General features: G+C 48.1%; 1 protein-coding gene across 7 annotated transcripts in view; it reads right to left on the reverse strand.

The window, feature by feature from the left end:
* Positions 1-1,769: 1,769 nt before the first annotated feature.
* Positions 1,770-21,425, reverse strand: part of RALY (RALY heterogeneous nuclear ribonucleoprotein) — an 88,404-nt gene continuing 68,748 nt past the window's right edge. For 4 of the 7 annotated variants that reach the window (XM_040447296.1, XM_040447294.1, XM_040447295.1 and 1 more), the window contains 7 exons: positions 12,287-12,551; positions 10,809-10,881; positions 10,568-10,615; positions 8,339-8,505; positions 7,503-7,616; positions 7,093-7,295; positions 1,770-4,666 (listed from right to left, as the gene is read on the reverse strand). In XM_040447296.1, the coding sequence (XP_040303230.1) occupies positions 4,283-4,666; positions 7,093-7,295; positions 7,503-7,616; positions 8,339-8,505; positions 10,568-10,615; positions 10,809-10,881; positions 12,287-12,542 (1,245 nt within the window). In that variant the 5' untranslated portion in view covers positions 12,543-12,551 and the 3' untranslated portion in view covers positions 1,770-4,282. Of the gene's footprint in view, positions 4,667-5,849; positions 5,899-7,092; positions 7,296-7,502; positions 7,617-8,338; positions 8,506-10,567; positions 10,616-10,808; positions 10,882-12,286; positions 12,552-21,425 lie in introns of all 7 variants that reach the window. The other 3 variants (XM_040447299.1, XM_040447301.1, XM_040447298.1) reach the window with 3 other exon arrangements.

The following is a 21,425-nucleotide window of genomic DNA, read 5'->3' on the forward strand; positions in this document are numbered from 1 at the left end:
AGATAAGGAAGATGAGGCTCAGAGAGGTTAACTGACTTGTCTAAGGTATACAGCAAATAACCTGCACTGGAACTCAATTACACAAAGTCTATACTCTTAGCCCAGTCCCCCTAAAGTAGAGCAAACTACTTAACCTTTTGAGCCTCAGTTTGTGTTCAGATTATCTGATATATAACAAATCACTCTAAAACTTAGCTTAAAATGATGATCACTGATTATTATCCTTCATGGTCCTGGACTTTGACAGGCCTCAGCTAGGCAGTTCTGTCTTGGTTCTCAGTCAGTGGCTGGGCTGGAGTCATCCTGAAGGGTTCCTCATTCATGTCTGACAGCTGATACTGGTTATCAGCTGGAACTTAGGGCTGTCATGTCAGGCTTCTCCATGTGGCCTGGGCTTCACAGCATGGTGGCCGGGTCTCAAGACACAGAAGTAGAAACTACTAGTTCTTAACACAACTGTGAGACTGGCCTAGCATCACCATCACTGTATCCTACTGATTAGAGTCCAAATAAAGGGGAGAGGACAGAAATACCAGCTGTCAATGGGGCTAAGTTTTAGAACCTCCGCATCTATAAAATCTGGAAGATGGACATAACTGCACAATGAAGACCTGTTATTTTTGTCATGCCAAACTTCCCTTCTTCTAGCAGCAGAACTCCTATTTTTCTTTTGGGGATTCTTCCCTTTCCCTGTCCACACTCATAGGCCCTGTGGCCATGCTCTGCCATCACTTAGAACCTGAGAACAATGCTAAGAGAGGAGACCAAGCTGAAGAATAAAGAAATACATTCCTGATGACAACTCTTGAAGCCCTGCATCCACTGGGTCTGCATAACTGTATCTGGAACTTTAAATTGGTGAAACAGTAAACTTCCCCCTGCTTAAGCACATTTGAGTCCAGTTTCTACAACTTGTAACAGAAAGTTCATATTACATCCACCTAAAAGGTGGTTATAGAGATTAAATAAATGTAAAATGTGCCTTTTACACAGCACATATTCACAAGTTTTATTTACTGTTATTATAGAATAATCTTATTACAAAGAATGTGGCCATGGCTATAGGGATTTTTATTTGCCCAAAGTTAATCAATGGTCGAACTGGAATTCAAACCCAGGAAACCTAGATCAGAATCTTGCCCAGCTTTATACTCCGTATTTCTGTGGTCTTGTCAGATGGTCCACTGTAGAGTGTATAATGTCCTGATAGGATTAGAGATGACCTGGCCAGGCCTGGCTAATACTGAATGGACACTCATGTACTCCCATTTCAACTCCTCATCCATAAAAAAAAGCAAAAAACAAAAAAAAACCCCAAATCATCATGTTACTATTTCCTGGCTATCTAAAAACTGCTCCAAATCCTCAAAAAGCATTCCAGCAGCTGCTACTAAAAACATTCTGAGTCAGCACATGAAACGAGGCCTGAGAGAGATTAAAAACAAAATTGGGCCATATTTTGAGACTCCTCAAATTAAGAGTTTGGACTTAGCCATATGACTTGCTTTGACCAAAAGAACCTCGCAAACATGCCATGGGCAAGAACTTGGAAGAGCACTTATACACTGGAGCTTACCTGGTCTGCCTGCTAGATTCTGGGTACATGTGGCCCACTTGCCCTGCTGCCCAGCCAACTCCTTAACAAGTGGGTGAGATTATCTGGGACCCATGGCCCCCCCAGCCAATCTGCCAGCTCACTTCAGCCATATCATAGCCCAGATAAGGAGAACTGCCCAGCTGAGTGCAGCCCAAATTTCCAAGCCACTGAATCAGAAGGTAATAAATGTTTATTAAAAGTACTACACTTTGGGCTTGCTATAAAAGTTAACTGATGATAAGAGGCCCATTTACTATCCCTGATCTAGGCCAACCCCTTGCACAGATGAGGAAACGGGAGACCTAGCAAGGAATAAGACTCGCCCTGCATCACAAACTTTATTGGCAGCAGTACAAGGAGGAAAGCCAGTAAAACCACTGGTTGTGATAATTCCTTCAACAGCTGCCAGGATCACAAATGAGGCTTCAGATCTTCAAAATATCTATGGAATCATAGCCCTTTGGGTAGAATCTGGTATCCTATTTCTTCATCATCTCCTTTTGGTTTTCAGAGGTTGAACAGATAAATGAAAACCGATGAGAAACGGAATGAGAGAGGACTGGGCAGATGTATGCAGTAGGGTTTTGTGGATGTGAATTTCCCACTCAAATCTTCCCAGGGGCTAAGTAGTTTAGGGCCTTTTGTGGGATGCCAGGATGGGGATCTCCATCTGTCCAGGACGTCCTGGTGCTAGGGTGATTAGGCAGGGCCTCCTTGTAGGGCAGACATTTCCTGCCCTGGAAGGGATTTTCCCTGCTCTTCTGCCTAGCATACTACAGAAGCTCACAGCCCCTCCTATTCTACCTGACCCCAAACCTGAAAAGTGAGTGCCTCAGTCACTATTGAGTATGGCCATATAGAATCCGAAAATGTTATTACAGTGCAAGGGGCACAGAGCACTAGGCTCTGGAGACTCAGGAACATGGTGCCAGCCCTCAGTGTTAAGTCCACTAAGGCCTCAGCCTCTACCCTCTCTCCCCCTGCTGCCCAGGGTCCCTGACAGGCACACATATGGGGACTGTGAGCCCACTTGTGGAGCTGAAGCGCCAAAAAGGCAGAAACTTTGCTCCACATCACGTTATGAGGCAATGGCTAAGCGAGGATGGGGGCATTTGGCTCAGCTGTGGGTCCAGAACTTGGGCTGCTTCAAGGGTGGGTTAATCAGGCCCCTGCACAGCTTGGGAATGCAGAGCCACACTCAGGCTTCAGACTGCTAGCCAGCCAATGACAGGCAGGAGGGGCTGCCCAGGGAGGGAGACACGAGACAACAAAAACTTTCCTGGGTGATTCCACACCCAGGGTGGCCTAGCTTGAGCACTGTCTCGAGCCCAGCCTCTAGCCTCCACCAAAACCTGGGGCCAAAGTCTGGGGAAAGTTTGATGGAGACTGTTGTAGAACAGTTGGTCTGAAATGGGATTTTCAACAAGAATTCCAGCAGGCCTGACACTCTGAGGAACATGCAAAGACGACTGGAGAGCCCAAACCCCTTTCTGATGGGACCGAATTCTCGGTGTTGGGAAAGTTTGTCTAGAAGAGAGAATGAACAATTTTTGAAGAGCAGTAAGCTGAGAAGAAAGACTTCTCAGAGGTGCCTGACACTGGAACAGCAGCTTAATAATGAGTGGGTATCTCTCAGATGGAGAAAGGAGCAAGAGTACGTGCCAGACCAGGAGCAAAGCACGTTTCTGGGTGTCTGCCCACCAAAGCCCCACACCAGAGAGACCAGACTAACTGACCACACCTTTGTCACCAGGTTCACAGGACTGGGGAGGGTACTTATATAACCTATGAGTGAATCAAAAAGATCCGCTGTGGCAGGTGATCCTCTCCTAGGAATTTGAACGCAGGGAAATTCGTCAACTTGTGGAGTAAAATTAGGACAGAAGAGGAAATTTGAACGAACACTGTCAGTTGTCAGAGAACAAAGCAAACATCTAGACAGGCAGCCCAGAATAGGTACAGGGAAGCCACAGGTATCCTGATGCCAACTTCCTAATGCTTGAGGTTAATGGGAGTGAGGCTCTATGACTTGCTGCCTATGAGAGGGAAGGATTTGTTTTATGTGGGGCAGGTGACAAAAGACAGGAGAGGCCAAAGTATACAGGATCATGTACAGGAGTTGGGAGTTTTGTCCCAACGGTGAGCTGTCAGGTAAGGGTTTTACAGGGAAGGGACATGACTCAGAAAAAGCACCATAGTGGCTAATGGGAAATGGGGCAGGGAGAAGCCAGAGACTGGGAAGCTGGTGAGAGGACAGAGCCTAAGTGAAAAAACACAGCATCCTAAACTAGGACAGAGAAGAGAGGACAAGACAGAGAAGAGAGGACAAGGCAGTTTCCAGAATCATCTTAAAGCTGGGAAAGACCAGACTAAATGAGAAGCTAAGACCTGAACCTACCACTGCCTAACCAAGTAGCTCATAATTGCTTGGCACTTCAGCCACCAAAGTATTCTCTTGGGCACTGGGACATCTGACCCTCCCCCAAGAACCCTACTGGCCATTTCTATTTCCATTTTAGCTGTGGAAACTAAGGCCTAGACAGCCCAGCAGTATGCACCCGAGACAATGCTCCCTAACCGGGAGAAGTGAAAGAGGAAAAAGAACAGGGTAAAGCAAACCAGACTAGACTCTTGGCATGAAGCAGACTAGACCAGACTCTGGCTGGGCAGGAGGACTAGGGTACCTTAAGAAAATAAATACAAACCATCCCATCTCAGAGCAAGTTGGGATCCAATCTCTTTATTGTCAGGGTACCCTCCCCGTGACCCTCCCCTCTCCAAACCTATAGAAAAACCCCAAGCCTGGGAGTGTCCTGGGAGGGGAGGTAGAGTATAGGGAAACCTCTGTCCTCTGGCCTGGGCGGTGCCAACAGGGAGGGTGCGTGGGGAGGGGAGGCCGATAACTGCACCTGCAGAGGATGTGGCAGTGGCTGGGACGTGTGGGGGAGGAGGTGCCTGCTGCCAGCTCTCCTGGGACCCGCTGGGGGTGGTATCCAGGGGTGGGTGCCCAACATGAGGCCTGATACAGTACACGCCCTTCTCCTGCTGCTGGCCGTTGCTCCTGTCAGGCTGAGAGAGAGAGAGACAAAGGAGAGACTGAGGCTGGCAGAAGAGCCCCTGGGACCCATGATTACTAGGGCTGGGAAGACAAAAGGGCAGAACGGTGTTTACTGTTTGCGGACAGAGATGTGCCTGTGCTCTGGCTCTCGCCTCCTAATTTTCTGGCCATACAATCTTGGGTGAGTCTCTCCCCCTCCCTGAGCCTCCATTTCCTCACCTGAGCCCTGCACCTCATCTGAGAACTGGCTTCACAAGGTAAAACTTAGCTTCCTTGGTAAAACCAACCATGAAGCTCCAAGAGGATGGATTCCATATATACAATTTCCTAAACTGTCTGGGAAGCTCTTGCTGGTGGAACACCTCACAAAATGAACGTGTCAGGTGTAAAGACACCTCTGAGGTCAAGGATTTCCTCCACCCAAGCCTGTCTTACCCTGAACACGACCCCCAAAGAAATGGGGCAGAGCAGGGGGGCGAGCACTGGCCAGAGAGTAGGCTGGGACACCATACACCACTGGATTCAAACCTAGGCTCCACCGATTACCACCTTGGGATCTAGTGAGATATATGCTACCTCCCTGCCCCTTTCAGTGCCTCAGTTCCCATGTGTTACACTGATACAATCACAACCTTGCAGGGTTAAGTCCTAGCCCCTAAGCCTGGCACAAATATCACTTTGATGATGAACTGCTCCCTCTGCCTTACCATGCAGAGCTAGGACTATGGCCACAGGAGACTCCTGACCATCTCCCACATACCAAGGACCATCAGAACCCTGTATTTTGCTAAAGCTGTTCCCTCAGATACCTCTCCCTCAATCCTGAATAGGCTCAGCTAAGTATCAACTCTTCCACCACACCCCTATGGACACCCTGCCTCTACAGCCCATCATCCTGCTCACACTGGGTGGTCACGGTTTGTGTCTTCCTCCACCAGACTCTGAACTTCTGAAGGGTGGAGCTGGACAATATGCCTCAGAGTGCACTGAGGGAACCCGTGCAGGGCTGGCCTGCCTAGCCCATCCATGGCTCCTGCTCCCACAGCCTAGCAAGTTCCTGCCACAAAGGAGCATGGTCAAATGGCTGACAGGATGGAGGGGCTGTCCTTGCTGGGCATAGCAAGACCCTGCCAGGTCTGCTTCATGGCATGCCTGCCACTTTTCTTCACCCCCTGTCCACCAGAAGCCCCATACCTGCTTACTGCAAGGCCCCATCCTCCGCGTCTGTGTCCTGGCTGTGCTCCTGATAGGGAGGAGGCAACAAGAGACCATACATCACTCACTACCAACTCTGAGTCATGCCCTGGGGCCCACTGCACTTCTGGAGACCAAACTCCGAAAGAGGGATGATTATGGGACCAGTTTCAACACAGCTGGCTTGGGATCCTGACAGGATGGTCTGAGCCCATCCCCCAGAAGAGAGACGGGACCAGTCAAGGGCGTTCTAGGTGTGGCAGGGGAGCACATTTCTACGTAGAAAGACCTTCTTAGACTGTAGCAGGTTGAAAGCCGCCTGGTGGACGGGTGAGCCCCCTATCCTTGGGACAGCTAAGCCTTCGTTAGGGCCTTTATGGAGACTACTATGCCTAAGAGAGTAAATGGGTCCAAAAAAGGAGACACAAGCTAGGGACATAAGGAGGAGGATCTCTTAACTACAGTGGCCATGAGCCCATCTGTCTTCATGCCAGAACCCAGCAATGATGAAAAGGAGAAAGTCCCAGACCTAGTGAAGAAGTCAGGGCTCTAATTCTGGCTCATCCCCTATTAATTATAAGGCCCTGAGCAAGTTACTCTACTCCTCAGAGCCTCAGTTTCCTCACTGGCTAAAACATGGGAAGAGTAGTAACTTTGCACAGTACGACGCTGTTGTTAAGGTTAAATAAAGTTAGAAACTACAGGGCCTGGTGCTCAGTGAGTGTCTATTAGGTAAACAAGTAGAAGGCACACAACAGTTATCATACATACTCAGAGTCTGGTCTACCTTCCTACTTGACATAAGCTCCTTGCCAATGACTTCCCAGCCGCACTCTGAAGGGTTCCAATAACAAAGAACTCCCTCCATGCCTCTCATGAAACAACCTGTTTTATGCTTAGGCAGGAATAGCTTTTAGAAAATCCTCAGGTAAAGTGGATACCCAACCTCCCTGAGGCTTCCCCAGGCAATCCTAGTCCTGCCCCCTGAAACTCTGCAGACTGTGCTCCCTGAAGCCCCTGACTCTTCCCTTGTCCAACCTGTATGGAAACCAAGTCTAGAATGGGCCCTGACTCAAGAGAGGTCTACTCTGGTCCTCAGTGGGACTTTTGACTGGCAATAGAAATAGGTATCCCCCTTCCCAGGAAGAGGAAAGAGGGAGCTCAACAGGGACACTCAGCAGCTCAGAGGGTTCCCCCTTCCCCTGCTCCCCTCCTATGCACCCCTCCCCAGCTGTGCCCTCACCAGCTCTTCCTCGCTGTGTGTCAGCAGCCCCTCCTCATCGCCGTCGTCTCGAGCCTGTGCTTCTCCCTGGGGCGTGCCTGCCTCAGAAGCCGTGTCCTCTTGGGGGGCTGGTGGCCGGCTGCTGCCACCACTACTGCCCCCACCACTGGCACTGGCACTGGCACTGGCACTGGCACTGCCGCTGTCACCCTTCTTCTTGCCATCTTGAGGGGAAAGGGGTGGGAAGAGGAGAATAGAACTCAGCCTGGGGCAGCTGCCCAAGGCAGGATCTTAGCAGCAGCTAGGCCTCGGCATGGTGGATCCATGTGGCGTTGGAGGCCACAGCCCTTCTCTGCCCCGTGCGCTGACCTCCCCACACTCTGCCCTGTGCCCCTGGTCCCCGAGCTGGGCAAGGACCCATGGAAGCTGACCTGGGTTGGCCTTCTGCTCCTCGGCAATCTGCTCCAAGCGGCCCAGCAGAGCATCGATGTTGGACTTGATCTGCGTCAGCTCTGTCTTGATGGTCTGCAGTTCACTGCTCTTTACTGGGAGCACAGGGAGTATACATTGTCACCCAGGGGCTGGGAGCTTGACACTAACGTAAGATCCTCCCTAGTCCCATTCTGTCAACCAGGAAGGCAGGCCAGTGGCAGGAACTGTCTTCATCCATGGTTCTTTTGCCAGCAAAAAGGCTGGAGCTGCCCGTGGCTTCTGAGACTTTTGAGACCATGCCTATAGTAACCAGTCCACCCTTCTGCACCTGGATCTCTTCCCATGACCTCTCAACAATGAAAGGGACTGGAGATGGAGGAGAATGCAGGTGTGGTGTGCACCTGAGCAATCATGTGTTCTTCCTTATGTTAAATAGGGTGGTGCCCAGATTTCAAGGTGTACGGATGGATGTGGGTGTTTTACCATCAGATTTCCTGGGTGCCTGGCTGCAACATGTGTACACCAGAATGAATGTGCACACCAGCAGTGGGCCTGTGCAAACTTGTCCTTATTATAGGAAAGAAGACACCTTCTCCTCACTGGGCTCCATGTCACAGCACTGGACATTTCTGTGCCCAACCCAAGCCCCTCCTCCTCATAGGTCAGGCTTTTCCTCTTACAAATGCAGTAAGAATACTCACTTGGTTGTGCTAGAGCTGCAGAACTGTGGGAGATTTGTTCCTTCATCTATTTTCCAATGTAAAAATACATGATTCTATTATTTTGCTAATGAGGAAAAACAAAAAAGATCTAGGAAGAAGATACAGTCACTCACACTTGATCTTGGCTGAGCTGGTGGTAATGGCTGTGGAGCGGGCAAAGAGCTTGACAGGTATGGTGGTTTTGACACGCCGGACCAAGGGGACTGTGACCCGGGGTCGCTTCACAGGGACTGCCCTGGGCACTGGCACAGGTGACAGGCGGCCCCGATAGTCGAAGAGCCTGTAGGGGCAAATGGGCCAGAGGCTGCAGCATGGCCTGTGGCCACCAGAAGGCACTACGACTCTAGACAAGCACGTGCTGGTGAAGGGCTGGGCAGCCTGTACTACACACCTCCGCCTGCTCCCAACAAGCCCTGGGAGTGAAGAGGATGGGCTTCTGGCACCTTAAAAGCTGCTGGGACTCTCATTTCATCCACCTTTCCTACCAGTCAGGTCAGATGAGGGCAGGTGAGGTGGCAGGTGGTAATGGTTTCAACCCTGGTTCAAGGAAGGAGCAAACAGAGACCAGCCCCAGAAAAGAGCCTTCCCCAGGTCCCCCTAATACCCAGGCCTGCCGGCTTCTGCTTCTGCTCAGTCAACTGCCACCCCAACCTCTGGTCAGAATTTGCAAATGTCCCTAAAGCAAGGCAAAATTCCAGCTGGGAACAAAAAGATGTAGGAATAGGGAATCCCTAAGCCTGCCTGAGCTTCAGTTTTCCCGAAATCTGCTTAATGAGGATGACTACCTCAAATTCTGTGCCAAGCCCCCACCGTACCCCACCCCAAGGCTATTGTGAGAGCAGGGCATGAGAAAACTTGGTTAAAAGCACACATGTTAAAAGGTGTGATAGGTGAAGGCCAGGGTACTGAGACTCTCAAACCAGGAGACTATGGCCTCAGAGGCATGAGGCTGGAGTCCCAAACACCTGTTCTAATTCTGGGCCCTCTTTATCACCCCAGCCCTCTTACTCCACTTCAGAGATGGAGGGGAGGAGATCCATTAGAATATCAAGGTTGGACAACCAATCAGATCCCTGGGCTCCCAGACTATGCTGTCCCCAGTGTCATCACCCAGCCCCTCTCCGAGAGAGTTTCTCTTCCTGCTCATCAGTCAGAAGTTCAATAGGCTGAGTAAGGGTATCTCCCACCACATCTGCTACTATTACCTTTCTTCAGGGAAACACAGCCCTGGGGGTACACTATGGAATCACTTTGGTGACAGCCAGGAAACATGCCATCACTAGACAATGCAATGCCCCATGGCTTGGCATTCCTTTGTTCAGGGAGCCCCTGCCCTGGGGTGGGGATGGCTGGAGATGGAGAGTCTCTGGGAATGGATCCAGTCCCAGACCCTGCATTTCTGCCCCTAAGGGGAGGGGGCGGCTCTGGCCTTGGTCAGAATCACTAACCACAGAATCCCAGAGCTGGAAGAGCCCTGAGGGATTACTTAGTGTAAGCCCATTTTACAGACCGGGAGGGGATTTGCCCAAAGTCACACAATCCATTCAGTGGCAGAGCTGCGATTAGCACCCAGTCTTCTGACTGACTCTCAGGCTAGGGCACATTCCACTACACCGCACTGTCTCCTGAAACCATTCAGAGGTGAGAAAACCAAGGCTCAGAGAGGTTCTGTTCTTCCTGGACAGACTGAGGCAGGCAGGATGGGAAGGACGAAGGAAGGGAGAATTTTGGAACAGCCTCCATCATGATTTCCATTTGGGAATGTGGCTAGTGCCATAGAATGGAGCCCACAGCTCAAGGCTGGGGTCTGGGAAGGCTTGAGGGTGAAGGGATGGGCCACATAGCCTACCAGGAACTAATTCAGACCTCCAAAGGACTGCTGGCCTCCTGGCTATAAATGAAAGGCCAAGAGGTATTCATTGAGCTTTTGAGGCTCCTTCCACCTGGCTGAGCACCTCAAATAGATAAGGAGACTAAACAGCAGGAACATGAGGGCTCAAACTCCCTGCACCTACTCTAGTAACCTTTTCTATAATCCAATTTGCTATGGTTATCTGTCCCTTGCTGTCTAGTTCCACTGAGTCCCAACCCAGGATTAGGAGGTGGAAGGGCAGTCAGAATGGGAGACAGTGTGGGGTGGGGAACCTCTGACCTGGGCACCTGCAGAACTAGACCCTAGTTCCAGCTCTGCCACCAACTTGTGGAACAGCCTTGGGCAGATGCCCGTCCACACCTCTGGGCTCCAGTTTCCACATGGAGGACTGAGTGGGCTACACCAGTAATCTCTCAGGACCCTTCCAGCTTGGCTTTTTCATGCCTGGGCACGCCCCTTCCCTGCTCACCTGTCGTAGAAGTCGTCCCGGTAGTAATCATAGTCAAAGCTGTAGCCACTGGGGAAACAAAGGGGAGAGGGCCGGGGCTTAGGGACAGCCACACAGCCCACTCTCCACAGGCCCTCATCTCCAAACACCTCCCCAAATTCTAGGCTCGGCACACTGTCACCAACCAATGTTCACTCCCTCTGTGGAAAGAGGGACCAATCCCACCCAGATGGAGAGAGATAGAAGAGACAGAGCGCCTCACCTGTATATGGCAGATGCTGCTCTCTTTAGTCCCTTGGGTCTGTTGGGCTTGGGCTCTCCAGCCATGTTGATATCTGTGTGGAGAAAGGAGGCACAGTCAGATGCTGGCAGGGTACCAGGGAGCCCAAACACTTACACCTTCCTGCACAGTAGCAGCAATTTCTATGTATGAGGGACAATGGACTCTCCTAACTAATACAACCAACAGAGGTCTTCACACATTAGACTCCTACCCACACATCACAGAGATATGCCTATTTACAAATTCGTATACATTCAGATGCACGCACGCTCACACACATATCACTCACACACACATGCCGTGGACATCACACATATAAGCATTCTCAAGCATGCTGATGTAAATAAGTACTTCAGATACATATCTTCACATACTTGTTCACATATCCAGGTAATCAAGTCACACACAAAAATAACATATAGACTCTCAAGTACACTGAGACTTGGCTCCGATGTCATATACATAACTGCCTATCTACAAATGAGCCACATTCAAGCAAATATTCTACCAAACATCTTTCTACCTAGAATGATGCTTAGCCTTATGACAGGATCTCAATATCTGACAAATAAATATGCATATCTTCTTACACACACTTAGTACATTCTGACACATACACTTTACATATATACATTCTAAAGATGTGTTCACATATTCTCCACATGTTTAGTTACATCCACATATCACACATTCAGGAATACATCTATCAATATCCCTTTTTGAACATACATATACACAGAAGTAGGTGCACTGTACACACTCCACGGTAGACTACCACATGGCCACATCATATATACATAGCACCAAGGCCAAAGGCACCTACTTCACCTTGTGCTCCTAGCCCCTCCTCCCAGCTCTCATAAAGAGTTCCAACCTGGGGGCACCTGGATGGCTCAGTCGGGTTAAGCATCTGACTCTTGATTTTGGCTCAGGTCATGATTTCATGGTTCGTGAGTTCAAGCCCCGTGTCGGACTCTGCACTGACAGCATGGAGCCTACTTGGGATTCTCTCTCTCCATCTCTCTCTACCCCTCTAGAGAGCTCACTTGCTCTCTCAAAATAAATAAATAAACTTAAAAAAAAAAAAAAAAGAGTTCTAACCTAAGACATCTGTAGCGTAATGTTACAGGCTATGCTAGTCCACTCTGTTCCGTTTCCCTTAGGAATCTGCATTTTAACCAGAATCATAAAGCTTGTCATTAAGAGTCACTATGAAAGCAAAGACAAGACAGAACCATTTTTGAGAAGCTTCTAAAACTCAACCCTGCATATTTTATAAATACTTAATTTATAACTTAAATACAATTTATAACTATTTAGTTATAACATTTCAGATAGGGGCAGGGTAGCAAGTAGTAGAGTAAGGGAAAAAGAAAGGTCTAAGAGGGGAGCTGGAAAGTGAAGGCCAGCACCTGCTCAGGAGAATACCAGGAGCAGGGCCAAAGAGAGACGCTTACCCAGGGTCTGCCCGGCCAGCACCCGCCCATTCTCTCCCAGCACAGCTGCCCGGGCATGACGCTCGTTGGCATACTGGACAAAGGCATAACCTTTGTGCACAGAACAGCCGGCTACACGGCCATACTTGGAGAAGATGGTCTCTACATCTGACTTCTTCACCACAGCTGTGTTGAGGTTTCCAATGAAGACTCGAGAATTGATAGACTTGGGGTCATTCTTGTTGGTTACGTTGCTTGTCTGGATCTTCAAGGACATGGTGGCCACCTAAAAGAGAGAGAGAGAGAGAGAGCGCGCCACTGTGAGACTGGGTCTCCCAGTTGGGCTCAAGGGCTACCCATGGCCCAAATCCTAGCTAAACTGGATTGCTCTGTGCCCTGCTACATACACACAACCGTACAGCATTCAGCCTCCCCTTTAAACATCTCACTGGGATGCTGACCTCATGGCCGGGTGTTTTATATATGTTCTCTCATTTGGTACTGACATGATACACAGAACCAAGACGTTTCACAAGGGAGAAAATGCACAGTCAGAGGTCACAATGCTAGTGAGCAGCAGGGCTGGGATTTGAACCCTGGTCTGCTGGACTCTAATTCTTTTAAACCCATTCTTTCATGCTTATCTCAAATGTTACACCATGCAGGATCTAAATCTGAAGACCCTCCATAGTTTTTCTTCTGTTCCTTCAATGTATAACCATGGTGAGGAAGTCATATGGTAACTGCAGGTAATACCTGCTCTAGAACACCACCACATTATGAAAATTGCTCAGTTTGATGCAGACACTGACCTAGTTATGGCTGTCTTTATTGGTACCAACCATTTTTTTTTTTTTTTTTTCTCAACGTTTATTTATTTTTGGGACAGAGAGAGACAGAGCATGAACAGGGGAGGGGCAGAGAGAGAGAGGGAGACACAGAATTGGAAACAGGCTCCAGGCTCCGAGCCATCAGCCCAGAGCCTGATGCGGGGCTCGAACTCACGGACCGCGAGATCGTGACCTGGCTGAGTCGGACGCTTAACCGACTGCGCCACCCAGGCGCCCCAGTACCAACCATTTTTAAAAAGGTGAGTGAAATAAGCCTCACTGAGCACTCATGGCAGGCTAAGGGTGGCAGGCAAGATTGAGTAATCACAAGACTCCATTAAATATTATTACTATTATTCATATTTTACCAGAAATAGACTCTAATAAGTTCTTTGACTTGTCAGAAACAGGCCAGTTGGTCCCCACAGCCCATTTTTTTCATCTCTATCACTCTCCTTCCCAGAGCTAAAGCCAATTTAAATATTATAGTTAAGTCAGCATATTATCTATTTTTATACTAACTCATTCAAATTTTGTTGTTTGCTTAGAGATAATATTGTACCTACACTTCACTCTCTACACCCTGGCAATGTCTTTTACCCCAAGGGGCCATACAAATCTCTCCTACCCCCAACCCTGGACATGCTATAACAGAGCACAGGCTCCAGAGGAAAAGGAAAAGGAGGCTTGATGTCAGTAGGAAAAGTCTAACAGTAACTACTGGCATTTCTACTTACTGGCCCAGACTTCTCTGCTCACTGGCATGGGTTTGTACAAATCCCTTTGGAACCTTCCTATCTCAATACCCCATTGTAGAGCTATCACAGAAGGTGCTGAAGACCCTAAGCAGTATGTAAAAAAAAAACCAAAAAACCTCTCATCAACCTAGGCTAACTGTAAACACCTGCTCACAAACCTAATATTTTGGGGGCAGAGGGAGCTTCTTTTCAGGGAATTAGAGCAAAGCTAAGTATAGGCAGAGAAAGCGCTATCTTTTGTTCCACTATGGTAAGAGACCCTTTTCTCTTCAATCCTCCCAGTCTGGAAGCTGGCATGTTCTGACCAGCAGATGGCACTCACTGCAAGGAAACCATAGGCTGGACCTGAGAATAAGTAATTCTGAGGAAAAACCTACTCCTACCTAGGGTAGGCTTGCAGTAGCTTGATGGATATACTGAAGTCAAGTGTGTACCATCCTAGGTAAAGGACAGGGGCTGAGAGGGCACTGCTACTGATGAAGGAGCTGGTGCCAGCTTTGGAAAGGGCCTGGAAAGGATTCTTTGGTGCTCAGTTTACTTTTACGTCCAGTCATCATTTATTAAGCAGTGAGGAACATAAAAGATATTATCCATGCAAGAAAACACTTAACATAACGTCCATGTGCAGCAGAAAATGCTCCATGTATGTGGGTTCCCTTGCCCACCAACCCCCCCCCCCCCCCAGTCCTCTGTGATAATCCCTCGCCTAGCTGGATGACAAGCCATTCAAAAGTTAATTCTTCATCCATCCATGGATATATATAAGAAGTTTGTGGGGCTCCTCCACAGGCATCAGATAACTCTCCTGGTTGGTTCAGCTCAGAGAAATGAAGTTTGGGCTCAGGGAGAAGCCACCTGCTGTGGCTGAAGGGAACCAACCACTGGCCTGGGTTGTAGACCAAGATGGAAAGAGAAGGGGGGCGATGGTTCAGACCTGTTGATGTCTACTACCTCTGCCACTGACCTGGCATGGGCATAACAGGTGCTGGGCTCCCTCCTACCTCTGGCAGGAGCCTCTAATACCAACCACTGAGCAGGAAGCATTTGCTGAGCTACTATGTTTAGTTCTACAGCAGGATCAGCATTCACTCCTTGGCTGGTGAGAAGTTCTTCAGGTTTGGCAGTACTCAATCTTTTCTCTCATCACTTGGGGTTTGGGACAATGTACATAAAAGGACTTTACAAACAGTGAAACTCTTTATAGGATCTATTAATTACGCTCTGACTAGTTGAATTCCTCTGTTCTGACAACACTGCCCAACACTGGTAAGGCCCATTCTAGATGGAGATGAAGGTCAGACTGGAGCACATTCTGAATAATGTCAAGAAAAGGCTGACAAAAGCCATGTCACACAAAGGTTAGTATAAAAGGGGGACATGAATGCATGTATAAAAGCATAAAAGCCATGTCACACAAAGAGGGACACGTATGCGTGTGGCCAGGCTGGGTGAGGAATCTGCAGGGCCATGAAGAAATGTCCATCTGAGGCATGCTCCAGGCACCAACCCCTATACTCCACCCACTCCCCCACCCCATCTAATCAGCCCTTAATCTGCTTTCAAGGCCTGTACACTCTTCCAAGGGAAGGCTGTGCTGCTACTGTGCATACTCCCTAAGCCCAAAGGAATAGCTATCTACAGGAATATGGAAAAGCTTCAGTGTCTAAACACATGTTTATGAGGCTCCTCAAAGTGAGGGATCAAGTTGAGCTTAGGAAATGAAAAGGTGCCCAGACCAGTTCTTCCAGAACTGCTAGGTTCAGGTATAGAATCCCAAAGAGTCAAGAATTCTAAATTCAGACATAGTCTTCCAGGTTGTTACGAACCTAACAATTTGTTAGCTTCACTTATAACCTCCAAACAAATATTTAGACATATGGCATGTAAGTCTCCACCTGTACTCTTGTCCTGTCCTGCAAATGGTAGAGGCAGGCCTGACGAAGGCTTGGGCACAGTAAGTGCCCAATAAGAATTACGGAGGAAGCAATAAGAATAATGTCCCAGGAGGTGCTGAGAAGGGCTAGCTGTAGCCCTAAATATGTATGGCCAGGGCTGGCGGGGGGTCCCCCAGGTATCTCATTAAAACACTAGAGTCTCTGACCCAAACACTCTCCTACCCCCTGCAGACCAACCATTCCCAATTTAATACTCCCCCCACGATTCTTTCTTGGTTCTTCCAGGCTTCCCCCTAGCTTAGAGTATGAGCCTTAGTAAATATTGACATCCTATTCAGCAGAAGCTGCTTGATTTGATAAGCTATTTCCCCAAGCCAAGCTCTGCCTCACAGATTAGCTGTGTAATTGAGAGCAAGGTGTCTGCAGCCCCCCAGAGGCCCCATGTTTAGCAATGAGCCAAGGAGAGTTGGGTAGAAGGACGAGCCAAGGAGAGTTGGGTAGAAAGATGATTCTTCGTGGTGGTAGGAAGAGGAAGTAGGGGCCAGACTTCTTCACAGAAACTTCTACAATGTCAGATTAGCAGGGGCTTCAGTGAACATGGGGTTTATATACTCTCACCCTGAGGAACAGAGGGGAATGGACTTGGCCACAATGCCCCAGCCCATGAGTGGCAAGGCCGAGAACCCCATTAGTCCTCCAAGTTCTTAAATTCCATCTTTCCTTTGGGCTGGTGAAAGACTGCCCCTCAGGACAGTGAGGGGCTGGGAGGGGGCAGATATGCTATTAGAGGAAAACTGGGTACTGGCTCCCAAGTAAGGGTCTTGACCTTTACCTGCTGGTGAAACAACTGCTGCATAAAAGCCAGGCCCTTAAGCTAATTAAAACCCACCAGAGACACAGGCTTTGAAATGCAATTTACAGCTCAAAGGGATGGGCTCACTTCTCCAAGCTAGTAAGAACAGAGGAAATTTGGCAAAAACAAATTGTTTTTCCCAGTTGAAACATTTCAGATGGAAGCTATGTTTTAGAAGCCAAGAGCCCAAGCTTGAACATGTGGTCAAGTAACAGGGCTTTGTAAAGGTAGAAATACCCTAAAACGTATGACGACCCCTGAACTCTGGGTAAATGAGACCCCCAGAGAACCATGAAGGTAAAAAGAGCTTCTGACTCTATATGTGCCACTTTATTTAATCCTCACAACAGCTCTGTGAGGTGTTTTAAAATAGGGGAATGAAGACTCAGGCCAGGTTATTGGTTAACAGAGCAAAGTTGGAACTGGAACCCAGGTCTGTTTGACTCCAAAAGCCTATTCAAAGAGATGTCTTGGATACTGATTGCCAAGGTAAGGACTTTAAAGGACTTTCGTGAACAAAACCAGTTTATGTCCTTGATCCTGATGTTGTTAGTTCCATTTTATAAATGAAAAGCTGAGGCTCAGCAAAAGTAAGTGACTTACTTAAGGTCATCCAGCTAGTAAAGGGAACAGCTAGGGGACTAGAATCCAGGCTGCTACACACCACTGTTTCACCAACTGTCCCAAGGCTCTGACTCTGCCATGTCAGCCCTCATAATCCTGGCTATCAGGATCAAATTTAGTCTTCAGCCTAACCTCTGAGGCACTTAGCCATCAGAATGCCCACTGCCTCAATTCTGTAAATCCTACCTGGCACTGCATCTCTTCTTCAAGCACTAATTTCAAAAGAGGAGCTGCTGGTCTTGGTCCTGATGCCTCCCAGTGCCATTTACAGCCTCTGTCTAGGCCAGCCCTGCTTGACACTTCTGGTCTCATTCTCCAAAGTGCAGATGAGGGTCACACCAGCCTGTGGCCAGACCTCTGCCCTTAGATAACATTAGGGATGTGAGAATGATTTTGAAGGAAAATAGCTATCAGTGATGGTGAGGTTATTTCTGGAGAAAGCCAAGCAATTAGACTAATCAGTGCCCAGGGCCTCCTTGGTCCAGAGGCCAGAGGCTCCTGGTTAACAGGCGGCCAAGGATGACAGAACATCTATTAATCTCATTCAACTCACCAGGCCCCAGCTCATTAGCATTGCCCAAAATGATAATTACTGGTCAGAGAGGACTAATTTCCCAAGGAATGCTCTTTAGTTCCTGACAATTCCCACTCCCATGAGAAACTCCAGCTCCCAGGATGTGAATACTGAGGGCTCCTAGAATGGGTGAGAGTATAAGGAGTACTCTCCTTGTTCAGGAGGCCTGGCCCTGGGCTTTGTTGTTCTTAGTCATATGACCTGCAACAAGTCATATAATTTCTTTGAGCCTTATCATCCTTATTCTGAAAACAAATAATCTTTGTCCTGATTACCTTTCAAATCTGATATAAAATCAAATAGGCTAATCAGTATGAAAGTGCTCTGTTGCATCTGTAACATACTATAAAAGGATAGAGATGGGGCGCGCCTCGGTGGCGCAGTCGGTTAAGCGTCCGACTTCAGCCAGGTCACGATCTCGCAGTCCATGAGTTCGAGCCCCGCGTCAGGCTCTGGGCTGATGGCTCGGAGCCTGGAGCCTGTTTCCGATTCTGTGTCTCCCTCTCTGCCCCTCCCCCGTTCATGCTCTGTCTCTCTCTGTCCCAAAAATAAATTTAAAAAAACGTTGAAAAAAAATTTTTTTTAAAAGGATAGAGGATTATAGCTATTATTACCCAACTCCTAACCCCTTCACCCATTCAACAAACATTTCTTAAGCATTCCCCTCTGTGCAGGCACTATGGAGATGCTGGGGAAGAATGCTCAAGGGCACTATCTTCTACTAGCTTTTCAACAAAGCCCTCTCTCCAGGAACCTGTTTCTTAACTGTTTCCTAATAACAAAGGAAAGAATGCACCTGAAAGAGCAGAAATGGCACAGGCCCTGGAGTCAGACAGGAATGAGTTCCAATTCCAGCCCTACAATTTATGAGATGTAAACTTGGACATGTCCCTTAAACTCGGTAAACCTCAGATTCCTCAAATGCAAAATGGGAATTATACCAACCTCCAGGATTGTTAGGATCAGAGATAACATGTACAAAGTGCCTGATATAATGGTTAAGACCAGTAGGTATTTACATAAGAAACTCAAATGCTCTAGGCCCCATGAAAACAGATGAATCTAGCCCAGCAGTCTAGATCATCCACGTTCCAGCCCTACATTCTTTCCATCTGTCATCTCCCAGTGCTCCATACTCTGCCTGAGTGAGTCAGGGGTAGAGGGCCTACACATACTCTCTCCCTTGTCCCAGTGTCTGGAACCAAACCTAGAAATTTCATAAAGGTGCTTCCACCCATGCCTATCAAATCATACTATAAGGGGCTGGGAGAGGAAAGAATGCTAGCTGGGAGGGGTTTGGGGTTTAGGCCTTGCTGAACCAGTGACTCACTCCTCAGCTATACCATTAGGTCTCTATTCCTAAACTATAACATTGGTAACAGCATCAAACAGGCCCTGAGGGGAGACCCCAAAGCAGACAGAAGCAGGGCTGGGGCCTCAGTCACCTTTCCCCACAGTGTTGTCTGGGTATCTTATACCCTAACTCTACCCCTGATTGTGGCCTTAGGCTGAGGCTTAGCATCTGTGACAAGCAGTCCTTATAGCTATAGGGAAGAAAGGCAGCAAGGAGTGGGTAGGTAGAACCCTGGCCCTATAATCCCCAATACTAAATTACAGTTAGGAATCTAAAAATAATTGTCAACCTCTTCATTTTTGCCAAAGAAGTCCTCCAAACACTTACCTATGCATTCAGTCATAATTACAGCTATCCAAATAGTCACTACTCATTCATAAGTGAATAAGGCCAACTCATTCATCCAGGAATTGGTCTGGTACCTGATCTCAAGGAACTCCCAGTCCATCAGGGTACATGCACCATGACCATCAAGCACATGTGCCCTGGGCTGGAGTTCACTGCTCCAGAAGCTGCCCCCAAACAAAGCAGTCTGGGGTATCAGAGAATGGGAAGGAGCATCACAGAAGTCTCCACGACAAGAGAGTATGTTTAAGGCTAATTTCAACTGGGTGGTGACATGGGGAGAGGCTCTGCTTGGCAGGGAAAACTGCAATAACAATGTACAAAACATGCCGCTTTTTCCTCTTTGCTCCCCCTTCAAGTATATGCAAGGCAGGGCTGGAAATAAATGTTTGAAATAGAATTTCTTCAGTGCTGCTTCTTCCTCCCTTGATAGCTGCATACCAATTCTTGTCTTGGGGAAGAACAAAAAGGAAACACACAATTTAATATGCAGCAGCTTTATACCAGGCATTGTGCTGAAAATTTTACAGGCATAATCTCTCATAATCCTGACCACAACCCAGTGAGATTAAGTATCATCTCCACTCTTCAGATGAAGAAACTAAGGTTCAGAGAACTTAAATAATTTGTCCACAGTTACATTTAAGTGGCATGATTAGGATAAAAAGACCCTAATCTTAATCTGGTTCTGAAGTCTGTGCTCTTCCTAATCCACTAGACTTCTCCCACTGACTTCCCCTGTTCCCATAGAAGACTGATTCTGGCTTTGCTGCTGATGTGCCACATGATGTTGGGTTTTGGAGCATGTGACCATAAAGGGCCCCTTTAGGGCTAACCATGATAATCATTACCAACACTTCCTGAGCACTTACTACTGCACTCAGTCTTCTGCTTCAGGGTAGGTGATGGTATACATTGTACTCATTTCACAGATAAGGAGACTAAGGGTTGGAACTTAGTCTTACACTAGCCAGGAAATGGCAGAGCTGCAATCCATCAGTCTGAGACTAGAGCTGTGGTGCTCTTAACCTTGGCCCAAAATGGCTTCATGCTAGGTGTGCCCTGTACCAGCCAGGAGGTCAGCTTCTAACACTCTCTGGCCCTCTGGGCATAAATGCATGGGGTCTTGCTGAGGGCATACTCTCAAGTCCAAGAACCTGCTGGACAATAAGCACCTGCTGTAAGCCGGGGCATGTTCCCCCTCCCCTTTCTACACCTTAAGGGGCTGGCTCCTCACAGTGATAATGTGGCAAGATTAGTCACTGCTTGCTGTTGGTTGATTAGAGCTATTCTTTTCTGTAAATGAAGTTTAAAAGTCATCAAAGGGTCTGTCAGCTGTGACTTATGAGCCTCTTTCCCGCAGGGAAGTCAGGCAGTGACAAATGCTCCTCTCGTCTGCCATCCATTAAAAGTCGGAAGGTGCCATGTTCCAATTACTGGAGACCCCGATGGAGCTCATGGAAAACCCTGTTCCAGGCTGTGGCCATTATTCAGATCTGGCAGGGCTGCCAGCAGGGTTACCCTAGGCCCAGGCCCCACTGGGTAAGAATGGAGTAAGAGCATGTTTCTGACTTTGTGAGCCAGCTCTTACTATCCTTTGTGTTATCCCTGGTGGGTTTATCCTAGACACACTTCACAAATGAGTCAAAACATGGACACCACGTGGGCTGTCTCAAAGTACTAGGATCAAGACTGCCTAGACAAACAGACATGAGGAAATAGAGGTATGCTACCAGGTGGAGAAGGTAGGGAATAGGATGCTCAGAAAGGAGAGACGATAAGGTACCTAAGATGTTCAGACTGAGAGGATCCTTACAGATCATCTAGTGTCATCACTGCCTCAGTATTCAATACTCATTACATGCCAAGTCCTGTCCAGCTAAATGCTGAGGAACCAGATGAATAAAACATAGTCCCTGCTACTGAA

The sequence above is a fragment of the Herpailurus yagouaroundi genome, unplaced genomic scaffold (genome assembly GCF_014898765.1).
Source record: "Herpailurus yagouaroundi ecotype Mexico unplaced genomic scaffold, PumYag 196, whole genome shotgun sequence".
Taxonomy (NCBI): domain Eukaryota; kingdom Metazoa; phylum Chordata; class Mammalia; order Carnivora; family Felidae; genus Herpailurus; species Herpailurus yagouaroundi.